Genomic DNA, 16982 nt, shown 5'->3' on the forward strand with positions numbered 1-16982 from the left:
CACGCCGGAGAGCCTCCTCCGCGAACCCCAGCGACGGCCGCACGGGCAGCGCGGCGGGATGAGTGGTAGCGGCGTGGCGCCGGGCCCGGGCTCGGGGTCCTCCTCAGCCGCCTGTCGCTTCGCGCACTACTTCGTGCTGTGCGGGATCGATGCGGACAGCGGGCTAGAGCCCGACGAGCTGGCGGGTAAGGCCGGGCTGGCTGCGGAGGCGCTAGGGAGGCGAGGTGCGGGCTCCAGACAAAAAGTCGGCTGCAGTAGCCGCGCTCCGGCTAGACGGGCACTCGTGGGCGACATAATGACATTGTTGTTAATTCCGCGCTCTGGCTAAGCCCCTGGGTGCTGGGTCCGCGTAACCGGAGCGGGCCCCAGAAGGCCGGACCCCTCCGCTGCTCGCGGGCGGCTCATGGCGCGCGGGACCGGGCTGTGCAGTGGTTCGTGAAGTTTGGCCCTGGCGGCCGATGCGGTGGTTGGCAGCTCCATGAAGGAGTCGGGACCGCGGGGCGACGACGAGGTCCGCTCGGGCGGGAGGCCCAGCGGGATCGATCCCGACCGCTCTGGGTCGGCGCCACCCCTCCCCCCTGGTTCTGCGCTGACGAGCGAGTCACCCTTTGGAATCCCGTGGATTTGGCAGTGCCATTGCCGCGAGCTAGCGAGGACCTTTGGACGCTTGGGTTGCGGCCTGATGCTTTGTTGATACCCCTGCCCGATTCCTGAGTTGACGTAGTTGGACAGTCCTCCCCAAGAGGGGCGCACCGTGAGTCACCGCCGAGGTGTCACTGGAGGAGCATGGCCCCCATTTGACGGGTTTGGTGACGCAGTGCGGGACTGAGCTGGGGAACGTACCCTGGGAACCCAGGCAGTTGAAGGATGATAGGGACTAGGGAATGCGAAATGTAAGAGCAGGCTGGGAGAAATGACTGACTGAAATTTTCACTCTGCTTTCTTCCGTGGGATCTGAATTGAGGGTGGTTTTTTTTTTAAAGGGTGAGACATATACCTACCACCAGAACTTTATTTGTGTCAGTGCTAAACACTTAGGTCATAGCTTTTCAGAGTACCTTCTTTGGAATATAGCATCCCTAGTTGATTGCACTAGTATAGATTTTTCTCTCTTCCTTTGAGAGAGGACTGGGAAGAATGTATTAAATAATAAATGATAGTAAACAAAACGAATCAGTCTTTATTAATACTGTCTCACCTCTTAACTGAGCATCTTATTAAGTCAGCTTCACAAGAAAATGTTTTCAACCAAAACTAAGTATAGTTTTAGAGGAATAATGAAATACCAAGTTTCTCCTGTATATGTAATTATGTAATCATACAGTTTCTTCAGCTAAGATTTCATGTATATGTTAAGAATGGTGTTAAGGGACATGAAATTGGCGGGGGGGGGATGTCTGCAGAGTAATTTTGGAGATTTTTCTTAGGCTGGTAAAAGAATTATCTTTCTAGGACTCCTAAATGTCGAGGATTTCTTGGGCCTTCTATGGCAGGTGAATGATGAAAGAAAAAAACCCTGTATTCGTCCTCTCTTTATCTACTAACACCAGAACACCACCTTTTAAAAAGTGCGTTCTGGACTTCAAAAAACCCTTTATTTTCACCTCAGTCTTCATGAAGCAGTATCTCCTATTGTTGTTTTGATTGTCCTTATTGTATTACTACTTAGGAAAGAAAGATTGTTGGGTCAGAGGAATGTTCAGTGAAAACATGTACTACTCTTGCTAAGGACCCAAATTTGATTCTCAGCACCCACAATAGGTGGCTTATAAACATTTATAGCTCTAGTTCTAAAGGAACTGACAAGCCTGGTCTCTGAGCACTTTCTCTAATACACACACACACACACACACACACACACTTAAAAATAATAAAAATCTGGAAAAATATTCTGTGCTACTAATATAGTGAAGAAATTTTTTTTTCAGATTTATCTTATGTGTATGAAATTTGTGTGCACTACAAGAATGTCCGGTGCCTTCAGAGCTTAGAAGAGGGTGGAGGGTGTTGGATCATCTGGAACTAGAGTTAGAGGTGGTTGTGACCCCCGAGTACTAGGAATTTACAGATTTAAGGCTTAGGAATCACACAGCTATTTGGCAAGTGTTTTATTTTCTAAGCTAATTTCTCTTAAGTTTAATTTAACCTTTAAGGAAATTTAAGCTGCTGGGATAACAAGATAAGATTAAAAAAAAAAAGGTTTCCTATCTCCTGTCTTAAGTATATCCTTTTTCTGAATAAATAACCTTTCCTGTGTGCTTTCATACTTGGCTTAACTTTTTTGTGCAATTGTTCACAAAAACAATGACTGTGATCTCACAGTTTTTAAAAAACATAGACATTGGTACCCCTTAGGTGATTATGTAAACGTTATTTTGTTTGGGATTTCCCACTCCTGTCAGTACTGACTTCTTCATTGGTTCATTGACAGCTGTGTCTCCAACCTTGAAAGTTTGTGTGCCACAATGAAACATCTTTTTAGTGGAAACATCAACAGGTCTTACTGTGAATCATTCTTAAACCATCTTGTTCCTGGTGGAAGGGATGAGTGGGAGACAGTGAAAGAGGGGCATATGGATAGAAATTGGTAGAAAACAAATTCTAATACCCACTTGTCACTCCATGGATCTCTTTTGTTGATATTGACAATTCTTCTCTATTTTAGCTTGGAATACATTTTGCAGTTAGAGGATGACAGAGGTGCAGAAATACCTAGACAAGTTTTCTAGACCTAGGATTTCTTGTAACTCCTTCTTTTTGTTTGTTTGTTTGTTTACTAAGATACTAAATTTTTCCTCTGTGTGTATGTGTGTGTGTGTGTGTGTGTGTGTATGTGTGTGTGTAAGGTATATATGCATGGGTGTACACAGAGGCCAGAAAGTATTGGTTTTCCTGGAGCTAGAATTACAGGCAGTTATGAGATGCCCAGTATGAGTGTTGGAAATCAAACTAGGGTTTTCCAGAAGAGCAAAAAGTGCTCGTAAGTGCTAAGCCATCCCTCCAATCATGACTACTTTTAGCCAGATAAGTTTTTACACAACTCTGAGAATATAGGTATACAAACCAAACATTTGCTGAAAAATCATAAGGAATCTTTCTAAAAATAGTTCTTTGATATGCGTACAGCTTTATCATCTACCAAAAATGAAAATACATTTGCATACAAATGAGACAAATATATGGCCTTATTTTTTTGTAAAGAATTAAATTTTGGCAGAATATTTGATATTGCAGGAGATGGCATCATCAATGTTTTTCTGAATTGATCGCTGTTTTGATTTTGTAATTGTCAGTGCATGACAAAAGTACATTAAGAACCATTTCAGAGCCGGGCGGTGGTGGCGCACGCCTTTAATCCCAGCACTTGGGAGGCAGAGACAGGCGGATTTCTTAGTTCGAGGCCAGCCTGGTCTACAGAGTGAGTTCCAGGACAGCCAGGACTATGCAGAGAAACCCTGTCTCGAAAAACCAAAAAAAAAAAAAAAAAAAGAACCATTTCAGAAATGATAAATTTTGTCTTAATTTTAATAAAAAATTTCTTTCATATGCTTTTGTTTGTTTTAAGTCAGAGTCATATGATATAGACCAGGCTTGTTTGGAACTTGTGGAAGCCTCTGATTCCTGAATACTAGGAATAAAGATTTGAGCCAGACTGGACATGCTGGTTTATGCTTTTAATCTCATCACTCAGGAAGTATATTATAGCAGGTGACTGGATCTCTTGAGTTCTACCCAGAGCTACACTGTGAAACTCTGTCTCAAATAAAAAAAAAAAAAAATTTTTTTTTTAAAGGAGCTTGGGCCACCTGGCCATTTCATGATTTTCTAAAATGAAACTTAAATAGCAATTCAAATAGTGACTTTAAAAAAAATCTTTATGTATATGAATCTTCGTGTATATGTACCACATGCACATCTGATGCCTGTGGAGACCAGAAGAGGGTATTAGAGCCTTTGGAGCTAGAGTTAGGATGGTTATTAACCTCCATGTGGGTGCTGGATATTGAACTTGGGTTCAATAAAAAAACAGCAAGTGCTTTTAATCACTGACCCATCTCTCTAGTTCCAAGACAACGATTTTTAAAATTAAGTACATTTATGCAATATAATCAAAAATATATTAATCTGGGGGCTGGAGAGATGGCTCAGAGGTTAAGAGAACTGACCTCCTCTTCCAGAGGTCCTGAGTTCAAATCCCAGCAACCACATGGTGGCTCACAACCATCTGTAATGAGATCTGATGCCCTCTTCTGGTGTGTCTGAAGACAGCTACAGTGTATTCATATATAATAAATAAATAAATCTTTAAAAAAAATATATATTAATCTGATAATTTCATACTGAGGAATGATAATAGGAAGATATTAAAATAATCTTTCTCTTTCTTTCTTTCCTTCTTTCTTTCTTTCTTTTTCTCTTTCTTCCTTTCTTTGTTTTTCTTTTTTCTTTCTTTTTTGATGCAGGGTCTCAGCCCAGGGTGGCCTAGAACTTGATTTGTAGGACCTTGAGCTTCAGGTCCTCCTGCCTCTACATACCAAGTATTAAGATTGCAGGTCTATATTACCAAACACATCTTAATCCTCTCTATCTTTCTCCTTTCAGTCCTGGGACTTGAACCCATAGTCTCCTGCATACTAAGTACTGAGCTACATCTCCAGCCCTTTTTTACTTTGAAGTGTTTTTAATTTAATTTAATTTAATTTAATTTTATGTGTGCAAATGTTTTGCCTGCATGTATGTTTATGCACTATATGTGAGCCTGGTGCCCAAGGAGGTCAGAAGATGGCATTTTGATCCCCTGAAACTGGAGTGCCTTGTGGGTGCTGGGAATCAAATCTGAGTCCTTTGGAAGAGCAATCAGTGCTCTTAACCATCTCTCAGTGCTCCTCCCCTACCACACCACACCCACACACCAACTTTTTGAGATACTACATAGCCTGGCTATCCTGAAACTCACTATGAAGATCAGGCTGGCCTGAAACTCACAGAATTCTTCCTTTGCTGGGATGAAAGGTGTTCACCACCATGACCAGCCCCAGCTCATCGTTTTTACTTTCAGTTTTGAGACAGGGACTCATAAATTGACCAGGCTAGACTGGAATTCACTTGATAACCCAGCTAGGTCTTGAATTTGTAATCCTACTGCCTCAGCCTCCTGAGTAGCTGAATTACAGGCATATACCACCAGGCCCAGCAAACTTCAAATGCACAGTAAAAAATATAATTCATTTGTGTGTGTCTGTGTGTGTGTGTTGACTATGACCCAAGTTGTTTGCTCCCTAGAATAACTAAAGATGTAATTGGCTGCCAAAGGAGGCTCAGAGTCAATTGTAAAGTCTCCTGCAGAATTGTGAAGCCTGTTTATTGAAAGTGTAATACAATTATGTTTGCTTTTGAAATTAAATCTCACTCAAACAGGAGTAAAAGTTTAGTGTTTTCTGAATGTGGACATAAGGCCATTAAATAGACATATCTTGTTGAATCATTGGCGGATAGATGCCTTAAAATGCAATGTGTCTGTTGACATGTATAGACACATTAAGCATTTATTTCTGTGCCTTGTGGAACTCATTAGATCAGGAGGGGCTGGAAAGATGGCTCAGCGGTTAAGAGCACTTCCAGAGGTCCTGAGTTCAGTTCCCAGCAACCACATGGTGGCTCACAACCATCTGTAATGGGATCTGATGCCCTCTTCTGGAATGTCTGAAGACAGCGATGGTGTACTCACATACATGAAATAAATAAAATCTTTAAAAAGAAAAGAAAAGATCAAGAGACAGCTTCTACTTGAAAGTCTTTGAAGGGACACCTGAAGCACTAGTGTATGTTTGAGAGATTATTCAAGTACAGGTGAAAAGTAATTTTAATTTTCTTGTTCTTAATAATAAAGTCTTAATATTGAAAGTTTGCATACGTGATTTATTGCTTTTGTAAATCCAACTGACCAGCCTTTAACACCTCTGAAATAATGAGATAGTCTACTTTCTAGTGTGGAAACTACTTTTCACTCCATTCCCCTGTTCCCTGACCTTTGTCCTTTAGCCTTGCTGCCTTGTAATGAGATTATAGGCCTTTGAGTTTCTCTCCAGTCTGCTCAGGTTTCCTTGCACAACATAAAGCTTTAGGCTTCCTTAAAAAGCTGTTTTTAGAAATGAAGAAACAACTCAGATTTAAGTGTGGATATGAGTTTTATAAACAATTGTTCTTTAAAAAGTTTTTTCTTTAAAAAAAAAAAAAAGTAGCCGGGCAGTGGTGGCACACGCCTTTAATCCCAGCACTTGGGAGGCTGGGCAGAGGCAGGTGGATTTCTGAGTTCGAGGCCAGCCTGGTCTACAGAGTGAGTTCCAGGACAGTCAAGGCTATACAGAGAATCCCTGTCTTGAAAAAAAAAAAAGTTTTTTCTTCCTTAATGTCCAAAGTAGATATTTAATTATATATTTTTTAAAGAGTTATTTATTTTTTATTTATGAGTACACTGTAGCTGTCTTCAGACACACCAGAAGAGGGCATTGAATCTCATTACGGATGGTTGTGAGCCACCATGTGGTTGCTGGGATTTGAACTCAGGACCTCTGGAAGTGCAGTCAGTGCTCTTAACCGCTGAGCCATCTCTCCAGCCCCTAATTATATTTTTAATAGTAACTTTAATTTGTTTTATTTATGTATGACTTAATATGCTCTCTTTCTTTGTGAATAAAATGTTCTTGGAAACTTTTATAAAATAAAATTGCTTGTTTAGGGAGAGGCAAAAAATTAGAGCTCTCTTGGGTCAGGAGCTCAGGAGAGACTCTGCACTGCTGATTTTCGTAGTTGTCCCTTTAGACATGGGAACTTGACATCTGGATTGAAAGGTATATAATACAAGACCAGGAAATTGCTTATGGTCAGAGAAAATCACTTTTTTAATCTTTCTATAATGAGCGAGATGGACTTTATCTAAATTCTCAAAAATAGGGGAAAAATTGAAAAAGATGAACTTGTTAGTAATGACATATTAGTTGTTATTTGTTAGTTATTAATAAGCTGCTTTTTGGGGAAAGGGTGAAATTAGTGATGGGTGCCTGATGACCTGAGTTCCATTCCCTAGAGATAAAAGGTGAGAACCAGCCAACTCCACAGAGTTGTGCTCTGGCTGTCACAGATGCTGCATCATCATCTCACACACACACATGCACACACACGCACACACACACACAATCTTAATAGTCATAAAAAGAGTTTCAACTCAGCAGGAAAAGCACCTGCTTCCAAACCTGATGACCTGAGACCCACATTATAGAAGGAGAGAACTAAACCAAGTCTAGAAAGCTGTCCTCTGACCTCCACAAATGCCTTGACATTGGTGTTCTTTCAAGTCAATAAATGTAGTAAATAGAAATGTAAAATACAGTTAGAGTTTGAAGATTCCTTGTGTTTTTTATTTTTATTTTTTTATTTTGCATTCTACCTCAGGTTTATAATACATGAAAACTGAGCATCGCTGGGCGGTGGTGGCACACACCTTTAATCCCAGCACTTGGGAGGCAGAGGCAGGCAGATTTCTGAGTTCGAGAGTTCTAGGCTAGCCTGGTCTACAGAGTGAGTTCCAGGACAGCCAGGGCTACACAGAGAAACCCTGTCTCAAAAAAAAAAAAAAAAAAGAAAACTGAGCATCTGTTTCATTCATTCATTCATTCATTCATTCATTCAGAAGGTCTCATATATCCGATGCTGGCCTCAAAACTCATTGAATAGCTAAGGAGATGACTTTGAAGTCCTGATCCTCTTGCCTCTTAAGTGCTGGGACTACAAGAGTATGCTACCATACCCAGTGTATCTCAGTAATTTTAATAGAAATTTCTGAGGACTGTCTGTTTTAAATAGCGCCTGAAAGATTTATAAAACAAAGCTTTTAGACTTTGGTTCTCACGGTACTTTCTTATTTTACCAAGAATAAAGTTAAATACAGTGATTGGTTTGAAATAACAAAGGGCAGTAAGTGCTTTGTTATTTTTAAAGAATTGTGAGCTTTCTATTTGAACAGTAATATATACTCAGATCTAAAACTGGAGTGTATATAAGACTGCTTTAAGGAAATAACCACCACCTGTTATTCCACAGAGACAGACTGTAAAATAAAAATAGAGTTTCTCATTTCCGGTTTTTAACTGTAAGTCAGAGTGACCACATGATTGTTGCTAAAGGAGCAGAGCATTAATTTAAAAGAAAGAAAGAAAGAAAACAACTGAGTAATATTTTTAAATTTTTTTTAAAGATTTTATGCCTGTGCATATTAAATATGAAGCATAGGCCTGCTCAAATCCTTCTACCCTCTGAACTTTTTTTTTTTGTCCCTCACTATTAGTCACCTTTGTTCCTCTGTTAACTTCTATGTTCTTTCATTTCTCTCTCTCTCTCTCTCTTTCTTTCTCTCTTTCTTTCTTTTTGTTTTTGAGATATTGTCTTTCTATGTAGCCTTGGCTGTTCTGAAACTTCCTCTGTAGATCTGGGACTCACAGATCCACCTGCTGTGCTCTCTGGAGTGCAGGTGCTAAAGTCATATACACCACACCTGGCCCATTACTTCTATCTTCATGTGAGATAAAGAAGCTGCTTTAAGTATCTATGTGAAAATCTAGGAATGACAAATGAGAGAAAACACCCGATGTCTGTCTTTCTGAAATTGGCATAATTTACTTAATTATAATAGTTTCTCGTTGCATCCGAAATTTTATCCAAATTGTTACGATTTAATTTGACATGTGATATTTGTAAAGATCTCAACATATCGTCATTGATTCAAAGAATAAGTAGATAAATAAAATTCTCTTTCAGTTGTTTATTGTCAGAGAAATCCAAACCCTGGTACTTGCAATACATTTTCGTTCCTTTGAGAATCCCTCTGTACCATCAGTAATTAAAGTACAATAGGAAAAGAAAGAATAACTTTGAATCTTGGGAGCTTAGCACTTAAATAATCTACTCTTTAGTTGTAATTTTTTTCCTTCCTATAATGGAAAGGAGAAAGGAAAACACTAACAACAAATTGAATGGGAAGATACCAGTGCTTAGTAAGCAGAAGAGGCAACTCAATGATAAGATAAACTCTGGATCTCTGTCCTACTGGAGTGTGAGACTTCTCTGTAGTCAGCAAAATCATGATGTGTTCAGAGGTTACAAGAAACTCGTGAGGAAAACGTGACTGTCTTCTTCCTTACAGGATGCTTTAGGCAATATTTGAGGAGGCTCAACTGCCCAGCTACGGCAGCAGTTCCCTTCCTAAGTCCTAAGATAAGATTATACAAACATTCCATGTGCTGGGCACTGTCTCTAGAATGTCTGCAACCTTCCCTTTACACGTAGCAGTCATAATAAGAACAGAGACAGTGCTCTGATTGTTTTGCTTTTTTTTTTTTTTTTTGATTGTTGGTGTTTTCAGAATTCTCAGGCCATATTGCTATAAAGAAGTTTTGATTTCTGACCCATTTTGAGAATGACTTTTCTTCCTAAAACACACTATGAGTTTCAAATGAAACAACACCACCAAAAAAAACAAACAACCCCCCACAAATTTGCATGCTAGCCTTTTTTGTTTGTTTGTTTTATTTTTCGAGACGGTTTCTCTGTGTAGCCCTGGCTGTCCTGGAACTCACTCTGTAGACCAGGCTGGCCTCGAACTCAGAAATCCGCCTGTCTCTGCCTCCCAAGTGCTGGGATTAAAGGTGTGCACCACCACTGCCTGGCTAAGATTAGCCTGTCCTACAGAGTGATTTTGAAGCCATACTGTAAATGTGAGACACTGTGTCAAAAGAAGCAAACTAGAGAGGATGGGGGGAGGCGAAAAGAAAATGAACACAGAGTGGTTAGGTTCTATTTCGAGAGGTTGTATTTGCATTTTTTTTTCTGAGATTAACTCCATGTGACAGCTTTTGGGTTTGGGCATTGTAGATATAGTGGTTTGTATCAGGGAGGAAGTTTGAGATGGTGGATATTGAGGTCTTTTTGGTTTTGTGATACTACTAATACACAGACACTCTTTAATTTTTTCCTAAATAATATTTTTTCTTCCTTTATATCTGGGGAGAATCAGAACCATTTTCTCCACATTTGTCTTGATAGTATTGGTTATCTGTGTTCATTTACATATATATATATGAAAGCAAGTGATAGGCCTAGAATTTGCTGCTCCAAGAAATAAGACTCAGACTCAAAATATATTTATAAATACCTTGGCCATATAGCTAGGCTCTTCTCTGACCAGATATAACTTAAAATATCCCATTCATTCTAGCCTACAGTCTGCCATGTGGTTGCCTACCTGTGCTCTGGTACCATGCATCCATCTTGTCACATCTTTCTGGCAACTCTCCTACTTCTCTCCCAGAATTCTTTCTCCTCCTCAATGTCCTACCTCTATTTCCTGGCCATATGGCCATAGGCCATAGGCTTTTTCATTTGAGAGGTGATGTATTCATATAATACACAAGATAGTCTCTCTACATTTGCTTTTTTAAAGGTTTATTTATTTTATGTGTATATGTGTTTTTCCTGTATGTATGTATGTATGTATGTATGTATACCATGTGTGTTGTGCTTAGTGCCCAAGGAGGACATTGGATCCTCTGTAACCATTGTAAGCTGTTAGTTATATAGGTGCTGGGAATGGAGGAACATGGATCGTCTATAAGAACATCAAGGAACACTTACCTCTCCAGACCCTAGAATTTTATTTTAATTAAAAACATTTTTTGTTTTGTTTTGAGACTGAGTCTCACTGTGTAGCTCCAGCTGGCCTGACACTTGCTTATATAGACCAGGCTGATCTTGAACCCACAGAAATCTGCTTGTCTCTGCTTTCAGAGTGCTAAGATTAAAGGCAAGTATCACCAGAGCTGATGAGAATTTGATTTTAAAGTTCAGACCCAAATGATTTCTGTTTTTTTCCCTACTGTCATACCTACCTTTATAAATACAAATCATACATCTTAATTTTTCTTTTCTCTCCCCCCCTTTCCTTTTTTGTTAAGGAAACAAAGAATATATATACACACACAACTACACAGTCTGTTTGTAATTTAAATCTGTTTTGAAGACAAGTATAATGATACTATAATTAAAATTATTGAAACTACTTAGTACAAACTGAGACTTATTTTTGAATTAAAAGTGTGTTAATTATCAATTAGTAAATAATTTGTTTTATTTTACAAAGCTTCAGTCTGTGGTTAAGGTACACAGTTATTTTTATGGTAGAGCTTAAAATAGGTTGTTTGAAATGTATCCAAATTCTGTATCCATAAGTCAGGAAACCGTGTGTTCTTTAATGCTGAGTTTATATAACATGCCTGTCCATAACCAGTTCAAATGGTGTCAGATCCTTGCACTGACAGGTCTAATTCTTTGATGATTTGGAACTACTCTAGAAGAATGTCTGCCAGTTATCTGTGTGGAAGAATTTGATTAAATCACTGCTGATGCTTGATAATGCAGGTATAGTGCATGGAGTTCATTAGGATATAATTGCTCCAAAAAAGTTAGCAAGGACAGCAAAAATATTCTATTATTATAGTTGATTGAACATAAAGTACCTCAGGTACTTTCATGGGATTTAAAGTGTTCTTATAGTTATCCAAAAGTAGTAGTTCCTAAGGTTGAAACACTTTACTGACAGTGTGTGTGTGTGTGTGTGTGTGTGTGTGTGTGTTGTGTGGTTTGGCTTATTGAGGTCAGAGGATAACTTTCTGGACTCAATTCTTTCCTTCCACTATATGTTCCTAAGGAATTGAATTCAGACTGTTGAACTTGGCAGCCCAGGCTTGATGGTATATGACTGTAATCTCAGCACTCAGGAGACGAAAGCAGGAAGATTTGGAGTTCCTGACTGGCCTGGGCTGCACAGTAACTTCAAAGCAAGCATGTGCTACATACATATCAGGGGCTTTGTCTCAATAAAACAAAGTGGAACAAATTTTATACCTGTCTCTAGCCACTTAGTTATTTCTTTCAGAAGTGGTTATCACATTCTTGGTTATTGTCTCTACTGCCATGTCTATTTCTGTATACTGTGAATATTAATCTTAAATGTATCCTCCTAGCTTTGAGACTTTTTTTCCCCAGAAAGACAGTTTTTATTTCTAAAATCTGTCATAAACTTTTAGTGGATGGCCGGGCGGTGGTGGCGCACGCCTTTAATCCCAGCACTTGGGAGGCAGAGGCAGGTGGATTTCTGAGTTCGAGGCCAGCCTGGTCTACAGAGTGAGTTCCAGGACAGCCAGGGCTACACAGAGAAACCCTGTCTCGAAAAACCAAAAAAAAAAAAAAAAAAACTTTTAGTGGATGACAGTAGCCACCTCTACACTTTCACCAGGTAGCCAGCAAACAGTCTAGCCATCAGCAGACTAGCCAGAGAGGTACACTGGGGGCCTCCGCCTTATAGCTAGTGCCAATAACTTCTTGCTTCAGTTCATCTACAGCGATCTTGTCCTCCAGGTCCCAGATCTTGATAATGGAGCCTGTGGCAGAGCAGAACCAGTAGTGACGGGCTGAAGTCCATGGTGACAGTGTAGCCTGGCATCCTTGCCTCCAGAAGCACAGAGGGATTCATCTGAAGAGACTGACTTTTTTTTTTTAAAACTGAGTTTCATATAACCCAGGCTGGCCTTGAACTCTATATAGTTAAGGATCCTTAGTTTTATGCAGTACTGGTGAGTAGACCCGAGGCTTTGTGCATGCTAGGCAAGTACTTTACCACCTGAGATAGTCACAGCCCTGCTTTCTAAAGTTAGGTTACCATGTTGATTTTAAGAAATCAACCAATTACTGAAAGTGGATTATTCCATTTTTTTTTTAATTTAGAAATCTTAGGATTTTTTTAGTACCTGTGTTATGAATAAACTCGCCCTCTAGATGTGGTTGTATATGCCTATATTCGCTGAGGATGATGGATTGATTTGAGTTCAAGGCCAGCCTGGGCTATAGAGTAAAATATTCTCTTAAAAAAAAAACCTTAAACAAACAAACTTGTCAATAGGGCTGCTTTATTCAGATTACTCCAAATTTAGCATTCTCAATTATAGGTCAGTCATAGAGCTTGTGCTTAGCATGAATGACGTGTGGGGTTCAATCCTGAGCATCACACCAAACAAAAACCCCCAAATAACAAGCCTATACCGGGCTGGAGAGATGGCTCAGAGGTTAAGAACACTGACTGCTCTTCTAGAGATCCTGAGTTCAGTTCCCAGCACACATGGTGGCTCACAACCATCTGTACTGGTATCTGATGCCCTCTTCTGGTATGTCTGAAGACAGCTACAGTGTCTTCACATATACATAAAATAAACAAATAATTCCTTAAAAAATATTCTTAACAAAACAAAACAAACAAAAAAACCCAAACATGTACCTTGGCCCAGGCACCAAGGAGAACCAAGGAGTAATGGCTGGGTGATTCTAACTCAGTCTCATAAGATTGCAGTCAGACATTTGCAAGGATACTCACCATCTCCAGACCTGTCTCTGGCTTCAGTATCTGCTTCCATTGGGCATTAAGGTTCTTATCACATAGGCCTTTATGTAGGTTCCTGGTACATAGTAACGACATGGATCCTGAATTCTGCTAGAGTAAGTGATAAGAGAGTCTCCCATGATATTAATCAAAATAGTTTATAACTAGTCTTGAAAGTATATAACATCATTTATTTTTTATGGTATTACTCGCTTAGACCAGCCAGAAACTAGTACTCTGTGATTTAAGATTCTTAAGCTCCAGTAATTGTTTTCAGTAGATTAAACCAAAGCTATATTTGTATGTAGGATAGTGAAGTAATGTATATTTCAAAGAAATGATACAAAGTTACTGTCTTTAAAATTTCAGCATGGCAAAGTTTAAGAGTATAGGTTCTGTTGTCAGATTGCCTTAGGAATGTTACTTAAAATCCCTTTTAACTAATGTAAATAGTACTGTTTCATCTTGTCAGACACTTGTGTTTAGAACAGTGCCTTGCACATAGGAAATGCTCAGTTATTACTTTTACTAAAAGAAATTAAGAACACTGGTAAACTCAGTTGCTTTTGTATCTGGAATGTAGGGTAGAGCATAGCAAGAGATTGAAAAGGTAGGTAGGAACCAATGTGTCCTGGGGAAGAGTAGCTTTTGCTTCTGATGACTAAGCAGAATTGATTTGTATTTATACAGCTGCTGTCCTTGGCAATTGATGTTTATTTTAAACTACTTTGTAATCGTTGGACTTTCTCTTATTATTTATTTATTTGTTTAGATTTTTTGAGACAGGGTCTCTCTATGTAGCCCTATCTGTCCTAGAACTCACCCAGGCTGGTCTCAAACTCAGAGATTCACCTGCCTCTGCCTCTTGAATACTGGGATTAAAGGCATGTACCACCACCACCAAGCTTTAATCTTTCACAGCATTCCCCCCTCCTCACCTCCAGATCTGCTACTCCTCCATTTCACCTCAAAATAAGAACAGGCCTCCCAGGGAAATCAATATGACAAGTTACAGTAAGACTAAGCACAAACCCCTCGTATCAAGGCTGAAGAGGCAACCCAGTAGGAGGGAAAGGGTCCCAAAAGCAGGCAAAGTAGACACACCTTTCTCCCACTGTTAGAGTGGGAGAACGCCTAGAGATTCTTGTCTATTTTTGCTCTTGTATAAACACTTGGATTCTCAGGTTTTGAAAAGCAGTTAGGCATGTATGATTTGTTTTGTTTTTAGTTTATAATGATCTTACTTGAAATAAAAGTGATGATAGTATTTGTCTTTAAAAATGTAAAGGAGAAAGAAAAATAATAGGGTATTAAATGGGGAAAAAACTGAAAAGTGCTTGATAATTATGTAAGGAAAACATTTGGCTTTGGTCAGAAATGTAGTTTCTCGTCAGCTGCTGGTAAACCTACCTGACATACTTTTTCATTATCCTGAAATATTCATGGGCTCCCATAGTTCCTGCCTTGTTTCCATTAGATTCTTACATGCTCTCATGTTCCAGGGCTGCTGAGGATTCGCCGTAGGTTGTCCTTGCTTTGTTTTCATGCTGCTTCTGATATAATCGAAAAAAAGTAGACACTCAAGGAAACGTTTGGCTGTCTTAATTTCTCTTGGCAAGCCGGGCGGTGGTGGCGCACGCCTTTAATCCCAGCACTTGGGAGGCAGAGGCAGGTGGATTTCTGAGTTCGAGGCCAACCTGGTCTACAGAGTGAGTTCCAGGACAGCCAGGGCTATACAGAGAAACCCTGTCTCGAAAAACCGAAAAAAAAAAAATTTTTTTTCTCTTGGCAAACTAAGCTGTGGAACAAACTAAATAGCATAGTTTTAAGAATGGGAAAAAATGACCAAAATAATCTCATGGTTTATTATGCTTTAAGGTACATAGAATACTTAAACATCTCTGAATGAATCTCTTCTGATCGTTAAATAACACCCCTCTTCACTTTGCCTACTATATACAAGATGATCCCTAGAACTACAAGAAAAAAATAAATAATGATACATTGGTCCTCAAGGAATACATCTGTGATTTAAAATATACATACTCTTTATCTGTGGGCAATTAGCCATTTATATTTGTTACTTAGACTTCTGGGGAAAAAGGATGTAGAGTTGCCCAGGTGTATTCATTTATTTCCAGTTACTTTTAAACATTTTAAATGTTTTTATTTATGTGTCTCTATGTGGGTATTGTACATGGGTGCAAGTGTCCATGGAGACCAGAAGTGGGCGTCAGATCCCTGGAGCTGACATCATAGGTAGTTGTGAGCTGAACTCAAATCAACTCAAATCTTCTAGAAGAATAATATAGGACCTTAGGCACTGAGCCCTGTCTCTAGCCCTCTGTCTTTTTACCTTCTAACCCAGAGGCCATTTAAAATAAAGTTTAGCATAGTGATTGTAAATATGGATCCTGGAGATGGAATACCTGAGATCAGATTTTAGTTCTGCCACTTTCAAATTTTGTATTCTAAAATGTTGAATTAATTAATGAAATTTTAATGTGTGTGGGTATTTTGCCTGTAGATGTACATGTACATCATTTATCTGCCTGTTGCCTGCAGAAGCCAGACTCGAGCACAGAACCCCTATAACAGGGGTTACAGATGGCTGTGAGCTGTCATGTGGTACTGAGAATTGAACTTGCGTCCTCTGGAAGAGTAGCCAGTGCTTTTATCTGCTGAGCCATGTCTTAAGCACACAGTTTTTAAAAAAGAAAAAAAGAAAACCAAGTCTGAGAATGGATTGGGCTTACCAGCTCAGGCTTTGCCACGCTGAGATTGCCAAAGTGAACAACAATCTGGAAACCAAGTACAGGAAGTACTTGGTACAAGTACAGCCAGATGTTTACAGAGTACACTGTAGGGCATGGAGATTGCTGTGGAAGATTAGCCTACCTCTAGACTGAAGATAACCTGATTTGTTCTTCTCATCTAACAGTGTTGGGGAAAATGCTAAGGTCAAGGCTGGGTGCAAGAGAGAGCATGTCAACGTGGGCTACAGTATGGACTCTGATATCGGCAAGCCTCTGTCTATGGCCCTCGGGTGGTACTGAGCTATTAGGGCTACCTGTCTAGCTACAAGACAGAACAATTCCAGCCTCACATTAAAATAAACTTCTGAGCAAAGTGCAGTTTCTCCATTTACCCAAAGATGAACAAGAAGTTGAATAACATTGTCAGTCTCCATAGGAGAGCAGGAAATAGTAACACCTCAAAATAGCAGCCAAGTCTTAGATCAATGCCAATGCTTGCTTTTTGGCCATAGTGACCAACTCCAGCCTGATTGGTTTAGGATATACTTAGAACCTAAGCTAAGCATCAAACTGATACTGTCAGCTACTAGATGGCAAGGTTGTCAGTGCCAATGGCCATAAGCTTAGTATAAAACTGGAATATCAAACATAAGTAAATACTGTACAGTCATTTATTTAAGCTATTTGAATATAGCTTGTGGGGCGCGCGCGTAATGGTCTCGCCGGCAAAAAACATACACACA

General features: G+C 39.5%; 1 protein-coding gene across 4 annotated transcripts in view; it reads left to right on the forward strand.

The window, feature by feature from the left end:
• Positions 1-58: 58 nt before the first annotated feature.
• The window catches only part of Dennd5b (DENN domain containing 5B), a 132829-nt gene continuing 115905 nt past the window's right edge, over positions 59-16982 (forward strand). For all 4 annotated transcript variants that reach the window (XM_028757571.1, XM_028757572.1, XM_028757573.1 and 1 more), the window contains exon 1: positions 59-185. In XM_028757571.1, the coding sequence (XP_028613404.1) occupies positions 59-185 (127 nt within the window). The remainder of the gene's footprint in view (positions 186-16982) is intronic.

The sequence above is a fragment of the Grammomys surdaster genome, unplaced genomic scaffold (assembly GCF_004785775.1).
Source record: "Grammomys surdaster isolate TR1022 unplaced genomic scaffold, NIH_TR_1.0 126176, whole genome shotgun sequence".
Taxonomy (NCBI): Eukaryota; Metazoa; Chordata; class Mammalia; order Rodentia; family Muridae; genus Grammomys; species Grammomys surdaster.